This window comes from Ornithorhynchus anatinus, chromosome 1 (genome assembly GCF_004115215.2).
Source record: "Ornithorhynchus anatinus isolate Pmale09 chromosome 1, mOrnAna1.pri.v4, whole genome shotgun sequence".
In the NCBI taxonomy this organism is placed as follows: Eukaryota; Metazoa; Chordata; class Mammalia; order Monotremata; family Ornithorhynchidae; genus Ornithorhynchus; species Ornithorhynchus anatinus.
In genome coordinates, this window is record NC_041728.1 from 81825494 (window position 1) to 81833838 (window position 8345).

At 46.3% G+C, this 8345-nt stretch overlaps 1 protein-coding gene across 2 annotated transcripts in view; it reads right to left on the bottom strand.

Annotated features, from left to right (window-relative positions):
* The window catches only part of LMBRD1 (LMBR1 domain containing 1), a 128035-nt gene extending 121452 nt beyond the window's left edge, over nt 1–6583 (bottom strand). The window contains exons 1-2 of one of the 2 annotated variants that reach the window (XM_029066607.2): nt 6403–6583; nt 1832–2008 (exon numbers count right to left, since the gene is read on the bottom strand). In XM_029066607.2, coding sequence (XP_028922440.1) covers nt 1832–2008; nt 6403–6465 — 240 coding nt within the window. In that variant the 5' untranslated portion in view covers nt 6466–6583. The remainder of the gene's footprint in view (nt 1–1831; nt 2009–6402) is intronic. The other variant, XM_029066599.2, reaches the window with a different exon arrangement.
* Between the last annotated feature and the right edge of the window lie 1762 nt (nt 6584–8345).

Consider the following 8345-nt stretch of genomic DNA (forward strand, 5'->3'; position numbering starts at 1 on the left):
GCACTGCCACTGAAGAACTTAAATGACTCCTGACCTCCAAAACCTAAAAGCCCAGTTTGACATTACTTTTTTTGTGTTTTCCTTCTCTCAAAACAAAAGTTCAACTTGTACATCTAATTCACTTCCAGATCAACCTAGCTCTCGATTCCTGCAAGTTCTCCCAGTTCCCAATTTCCTCTGGAAGAGATTGAAAACAATATAAAAAACAGAAACCAGTTAGCTAGGGGCCAGGATCTATAGTTGTAAGGAGACAGTTAACTGGAAGCAAGATAGTATGGAACTGTGGTGAAACCTATGACCTTTGTTCAAGATAATTTGGGACTAGAGAGCTGGGGACCCTAACCCACGCTTTAAGTAGAATTCTCCCTTGCTTCATGAACTGCTTGCTGAAGACAAAAGGTGATGTACATGTGTAAGGATATTTTAAGAGCACAAAAAGGCTAATGCATTTACAGTGTCACTATCTCTTGGGCACAACTACCCAAGAGGGAAGGGACTCTGGTGTTACAATAGATTCATTCATTCAACAGTATTGAGTACTTACTATGTGTAGAGCACTGTACTAAGCACTTAGCATGTACAATTCACCAACGGATAGAGACAATCCCTGCCCACTGACGGGCTTACAGTTTAATCGGGGGGAGACAGACGGACAAAAACAAGACAACTTTATTGCAATAAATAGAATCAAGGGGATGTACACCGTATTAAAATAAATAGGGTAATAAAGATATAGATATATACAGTGTTGAGGGGAGGGGAAGGGAGAGGGGGAGGAGCAGAGGAAAGGGGGGGAAGGGGTCTTAGCTGAGGGGAGGTGAAGGGGGGGGTAGAGAGGAAGCAGAGGGAAAAGGGGAAGCTCAGTCTGGGTAGGCCTCTTGGAGGTGGGCTCTCAGTAGGGCTCTGAAGAGGGGAAGAGAGTTAGTTTGGCGGAGGTGAGGAGGGAGGGCTTTCCAGGACAGCGGGAGGACATGGGCCAGGGTCAACAGCGGATGGGCATGAAGGGGGGACGGTGAGGAGGTGAGCGGCAGAGGAGCGGAGCGGGAAGTAGAAAGAGAGAAGGGAGGAGAGGTAGGAAGGGGCAAGGTGATCACATGTCCCTACTTCACATCACTGATAACAAAGCACTTTGTACAGATGGCTTAGTCTATCTTGATGCCATTTTAAAGAGGAATCAAGTCAAAACTATATCATAGCACTTTGTTTATATAACCAAGCTTCCTTAATCGTAACAATTCCATGGAGTCTGTGACATCGTCTCTAAGGGTCCATTCTCTCTGCACTCATATAGTTGATTTCACAGCTCCTACTAACTCAGAGGGCAGAAAAAAGATCCCTAGGTTTATGTAAAATACAGAAGGCATGACATGCTGAAAAAATAAATTTTACTACTAGAATAAGTTCAATGTTACGACCTTTGACCTTTTAATTCTCATCTAAAAAGCTCATCTATTAGATGGAACTGTTTGACAGTAATGATAGATGGCACAAACAGCAATGATATTTGTTAAGCAATTACTAAGTGTCAAGCACTGTACTAAGTGCTGGGAAAGACAGAAGTTAATCAGGTATCCACATGCCACTATCCCAACATGGGGCTCACAGGCTTTGTAGTAGGAAGAACAGATAATATATCCCCATTTTACAGATGAGGAAACAGCCCAAGATGGTCCAACAGGAAAGTGGCAGAGTCTGGATAAGAACCCAGGTCCCTTGACTCCCAGACCTGTATTCTATCCACTAGGCCATGCTGCTTCAAAAATAGCTTATTATAAAAAAAGGCAATGACATCCAAAAAGACAAAATCCCAGAACATTAAAGTGTTACTTACTTTAAAAGTACCATTTTGATTTTTCATATAAGACACCAAAAATATATCCACAGGTAGGAGTGCTGACGTGATGAGTGCAATCGCCAAAGCAAAAATAGCTGTGATAGTAGAGACCACTTCGCTTTCTCGTCGACTCTGGTATTTACGAACATATACCCAGCAGAAGGCTAAAATTGCCTGAAATTGGAAAAAAAAATTCTCTGTAGGCCCCCAGAAATACATATTTAGAGCTTTTTTCTATGTTTTGATTAGAAACAATGCCACAGACCATATACTAAATGATTTCCTTAGTACCAGTCATCTAACAATTGACATTAGGATTCACAATACCTGACTAATGATCTTGCAAAACATCACCACTAGTAGTTTCAAATTAGTTTGTTTAGATCAATTTGAGAGCAGAAACACTCTGTCCTAATCCAGTATTAAAATTGATGTTGGGAAGTGAGCTGAACATACTGCCCAGATTTAAACCCAGCTCTTCACTTGATCCTTGAAACAAGAAAGCCTGAAAAGTACTGTTGAAGTACCACTGACTGCACCTGAGACATGGTAGTCCACTAGAGAGGGGTTCATTGTTTTCCTTGGTTGCCCAAATGTGCTGCAGAGTATGTCTGGTACAAATAATTGCCACCAGCTGCAATTGACAGTTCTCAACCTCATTCCATTTTTTAATTTATTTATTTTTTAAAGTGGTGCTTGTTATGTGCCAGGCATTGTACTATGCACTGGGGAAGTCAGGTTAGACACAATCATGTGCCACATGGGGCTCAGGGTTAATCCCCATTTCACAGAGGCACAGAGAAGTGACTTGTCCAAAACACACAATGAAAGTGAAAGAACTGGAATGAGAAACCAGGATGTGACTCCCAGTTATGTGCTCTTTCCACTAGATCACACTGCTTGTCACTTTTCTTCCTCCCTATCTCCTCAACATTGGCAGCTACAATCTAATATTTTATCGACATATTAACTTCACATTGTTCTTTTCATAATGCACGATTAACCCAACGCAGAGTTAGATAATGGCAGCAAACCTAATCCTAAAACGCCAGGCTATTTACCTAATGGAGACCTCACAAGCAGATCTTTTAAAGCACTTTAACATACCTCAATAATTCACTGATAGAAGTAATCTCTGGATATTTTACTCACTACTAGTTTAGCAATAAACACATTGTACAGTAAAAAGTCAGAGCTCTTCCTTTAAAAAGTCTTCAGAACCAAAGTGAAACTAAGAAATGAATTATATGGAAGTCACATGACAACAGCCACACAGCTGAGTACACATCTTTAATTGCAAGCCAAGATTTAACTTCTCTGCAAGCCCTACTGTGCCCACATTTATTCCTGGGTCAAAAACTAGTTCCAAAGCCTGACAGAAACAAATTTAATGAGTTTAAGTTGGCATTTTTGTTTGGAAAAAAAGTAAAAAGGGGGGGAAGGTAGTTCAGACTTCCAAAACTATTTTAGGATATCCTAGTGAAAAGGAGGTAGAAATATTTGAGGAATTTAGGATGATCTGAATAAGAGGTACCCATGACCTATTTCACGATAAATGACTCACTAAACAGGGGCTAGACATGCCATCTAGGTCATGAGAGCTAACAGGTCAACCAGTTACTTCATTATGAGACCGATGGAGTATCTCTCTTAAAGGTACATACCAGCAATGTAAATATTTGCAATTTTATTTATACTGATGTCTATCTGTATTGATGTATGTCTCCCCCAGCCCCCCGAGACTGTGAGCTCACTGTGGGCAGGGACTGTCACTCTTTACTGCTGTATTGCACTTTCCCAAGGGCTTAGTACAGTGCTCTGCACACAGTTAAGTGCTCAAATACGACTGAATGAATGAAAAGGGAATGCAGTGGGAGTGGGTATGCAAGCTTCGGGAATCCCCGTGGGCAACCAGTTAGGACCCAAAATGATGGACCAACTTCCCCTCTCCCTATCAGTGCTATTTACTGAGCACTTGCTATGGGCATTCATTCATTCAATTGTACTTATTGAGCGCTTACTCTGTACAGAGCACTGTACTAAGCACTTGGAAAGTATAATTCAGCAACAAATGGAGACAATCCCTGCCCAACAACGGGCTCGTAGTGTAGGAGGGGGAGGAGACAGACTTCAGCAGGGCCCTGTCCAAAGCGCTTGGAGAATACCCTGCAACAAAACTGGCAGATGCTCCCCAGGCCAAAATCCATTCAATTGTATTGACTGAGTGCTTACTGGGTGCACAGCACTGTACTAGCCGCTTGGAAAGTACAATTCAGAAACAGATAGAGACAGCCACTGCCCAAGAACGGGCTCATAATCTATAAGACTGGCTTGAGTTCTTCCTCCTTTGGGCAAGGACACAGTATTTAGGCAGGAGTTTGGCGGGGAGAGGTGGAAGGGGGGAAAAATAATAATAATGGTATTTACTAAGTGCTTACTATGTGCCAAGCACAGTTCTAAGCTCTGAAGTAGATAAAAGGTAATCAGGTTGTCCCACTGGGGGCTCAGTCTTACTCCCCATTTTCCAGATGGGGGAATTGAGGCCCAGAGAAGTGAGTGACCTGCCCAATGTCACCCAGCTGACAAGCGGCATAGCAGGGATTAGAACCCACAACCTCTGACTCTCCAGCCCGGGTTCATTCCACCGAGCCACGCTGCTTCTCAATCGTATTTATTGAGCACTTACTGTGTGCAGAACACTGTACTAAGCTTAACAAATATTATTATTATTACTTTTCCCCCTTCCACCTCTTCCCGCCACACTCCTGCCTCAATACTGTGTCCTTGCCCGAAGGAGGAAGAACGAGCCCATCTTCTAGACTGGGAGCCCGTGGTTGGGTTGGGATCGTCTGTTGCCAAATCGTACTTTCCAAGTGCTTAGTGCAGTGCTCTGCACTCAGTAAGTGCTCAGTCAATACGATTGAATGGATTTTGGGCCGGGGGAGTGTCTGCCAGATGTGTTGGAGGGTACTCTCCTAAGTGCTCTGGATAGGGTTCTGCTGAGGTCTGTCTCCTCCCCCTTCTACACTATAAACTCTTGATTGGGCAGGGATTGTCTCTGTTGCTGAATTGTACTTTCCAAGCGCTTAGTCCAGTGCTCTGCACCCAATAAGTGCTCAAAAAATACGACAATGAATTTTGGGCCAGGGAGCAACTGCCAGTTCTATTGCAGGGTAATGTCCTAAGCACTGTGGACAGGGCTCTGCTGAAGTCTGCTCCCCCCCCACCTTTCCCCCCTTTGACTCTACAAGCCCATAGTTGGGCAGGGATTGTCTCTGTTTGTTGCTGAATTGTACTTTCCAAGCGCTTAGTACAGTGCTCTGCACAGAGTAAGCACTTAATAAATACAACTGAATGAATTGGGCAGGGATGGTCTCTATCTGTTTACGAATTGTCCATTCCAAGCGCTTAGACCAGTGCTCTGCACACAGTAAGCGCTCGATAAATACGATTGGATGAATTTTGGGCCGGGGGATCAACTGCCAGTTCTACTGCAGGGTACTACCCTAAGCACTGTGGACAGGGCTCTGCTGAGGTCTGTCCCCTCCCCCTTCTGGATTGTGAGGCCATGGTTGGGCAGGGATGGTCTCTCTCTGTTGCCCAATCGTACTTTCCAAGCGCTTAGTCCAGTGCTCTCCACAGAGGAAGCACTCAATAAATTACTATTGAATGAATGGGGCAGGGATTGTCTCTCTCTATGGCTCAATTTTCCCTTCCAAGCGCTTAGTCCAGTGCTCTGCACAGAGGAAGCGCTCAATAAATACCACTGAATGAATACAGCAGCGATGGTCTCTCTCTGTTGCCCAATCGTACTTTCCCAGCGCTTAGTCCAGTGCTCTGCCCAGAAGAAGCACTCAATAAATACCACTGAATAAATAGGGCAGGGATGGTCCCTCTCTGTTGTCCAATTGTCCCTTCCAAGCGCTTAGTGCAGTGCTCTGCACAGAGGAAGTGCTCAATCAATACTATTGAATGAATAAATGGGACAGGGATGGTCCCTCTCTGTTGCCCAACTGTACTTTCCCAGCGCTTAGTCCAGTGCTCCGCACATAAGAGCTTAATAAATATTATTGAATAAATAGGGCAGGGATGGTCCCTCTGTGTTGCCCAAATGTCCCTTCCAAGCGCTTAGTGCAGTGCTTCGCACAGAAGAAGCGCTCAATCAATATTATTGAATAAATGGGGCAGGGATGGTCCCTCTCTGTTGCCCAATTGTCCCTTCCAAGCGCTCAATCAATACTATTGAATAAATAGGGGAAGGATGGTCCCTCTCTGCTGCCCAATCGTACTTTCCCAGCGCTTAGTCCAGTGCTCTGCCCAGAGGAAGCGCTCAGTCAATACTATTGAATAAACAGGGCAGGGATGGTCCCTTTCTGTTGCCCCATTGTCCCTTCCAAGCGCTTAGTGCAGTGCTCTGCAAAGAGGAAGGGCTCGATCAATACTATTGAATAAATAGGGCAGAGATGGTCCCTCTCTGTTGCCCCATTGTCCCTTCCAAGCGCTTAGTGCGGTGCTCTGCACACAGTAAGCGCTCAATCAATAGGGCTGAACGAAGGATTGAGTCCTACCAGCAAAAGGAGGCCGAAAATACACCAGCCGATGAGCAGCTCCGCCTGCGCCGCGACCGCCATGTTGGGTTGGGTTGGGCGAGCTTGGCTCCAGCCCCGCGGGCCCGGGAAGGCGCAGAACGACCAGCGCCGCCGCCCGCGCAAAACTGCGCTTTAAAGCGGAGACAAGGAGGCGGGGGAGGCGGGCGCTGCGCCGCCGTTGCCAAGGAAACCGCCCCGCTCCGCGCCCGCCCCCCCCAGGACCGGCCCGCCCGGGCCTCCGCCCCCCGGCACGTCACCCGGCCGGGCCGCGGCCTCCGCTTCCCCGCCCCTTAATCCTTCGTTCATTCACTCGTTCAACCGTATTCATTCGTATTCATTCATTCATAATCTTTCGTTCATTCAATAGGAATAATAATGTTGGTATTTGCTAAGCGCCTGCTATGTGCAGAGCGCGGTTCTAAGCGCTGGGGGAGACCCGGGGGCATCAGGTTGTCCCACCTGAGGCTTGATTTATTTAGCTTACTCTGTGCAGAGCGCTGTTCTAAGCACTAGGAAGGATACAGGGTAATCAGTTGATCCCACGTGAGGCTCACAGTTATTCCCCATTTTACAGATGAGGCAATTGAGGCACAGAGAAGTGAAGTGACTTGCCCGCAGTCACACTGGTAATCAGGTTGTCCCACGTGAGGCTTGATTTGTTAAGCACTTACTATGTGCAGAGCGCTGTTCGAAGCGCTGGGGAGACACAGGGGCATCAGGTTGTCCCACGTGAGGCTTGATTTATTAAGCTCTTACTCTGTGCAGAGCGCTGTTCTAAGCGCTGGGGGAGACACAGGGTCATCAGGTTGTCCCACGTGAGGCTTGATTTATTAAGCTCTTACTAGGTGCAGAGCGCTGTTCTAAGCACTAGGAAAGATACAGGGTAATCAGTTGATCCCACGTGAAGCTCACAGTTATTCCCCATTTTACAGATGAGGTAACTGAGGCACAGAGAAGTGAAGTGACTTGCCCGCAGTCACACTGGTAATCAGGTTGTCCCACGTGAGGCTTGATTTATTAAGCGCATACTTTGTGCAGAGCTCTGTTCTAAGCGCTAGGGGAGACACAGGGTCATCAGGTAATCCCACGTGAGGCTTGATTTATTTAGCGCTTACTGTGTGCAGAGCGCTGTTCTAAGCGCTGGGGGAGACCCAGGGGCATCAGGTTGTCCCACGTGAGGCTTGATTTATTTAGCTTACTAGGTGCAGAGCGCTGTTCTAAGCACTAGGAGAGATACAGGGTAATCAGTTGATCCCACGTGAGGCTCACAGTTATTCCCCATTTTACAGATGAGGTAACTGAGGCACAGAGAAGTGAAGTGACTTGCCTGCAGTCACACTGGTAATCAGGTTGTCCCACGTGAGGCTTGATTTGTTAAGCACTTACTATGTGCAGAGCGCTGTTCGAAGCGCTGGGGAGACACAGGGGCATCAGGTTGTCCCACACGAGGCTTGATTTATTAAACTCTTACTATGTGCAGAGCGCTGTTCTAAGCACTAGGAGAGATACAGGGTAATCAGTTGATCCCATGTGAGGCTCACAGTTATTCTCTATTTTACAGATGAGGTAACTGAGGCACAGAGAAGTGAAGTGACTTGCCCGCAGTCACACTGGTAATCAGGTTGTCCCACTTGAGGCTTGATTTATTAATAATAATAATAATAATGTTGGTATTTGTTAAGCGCTTACTATGTGCCAAGCACTGTTCTAAGCACTGGGGTAGACACAGGGGAAGCAGTTTGTCCCACGTGGGGCTCACAGTCTTAATCCCCATTTTACAGATGAGGTAACTGGGGCACAGAGAAGTTAAGTGACTTTCCCACAGTCACACAGCTGACAAGGGGCAGAACTGGGATTCGAACTCATGACCCCTGACTCCAAAGCCCATGCTCTCACTGTGTGCAGAGTGCTGTTCTAAGCGC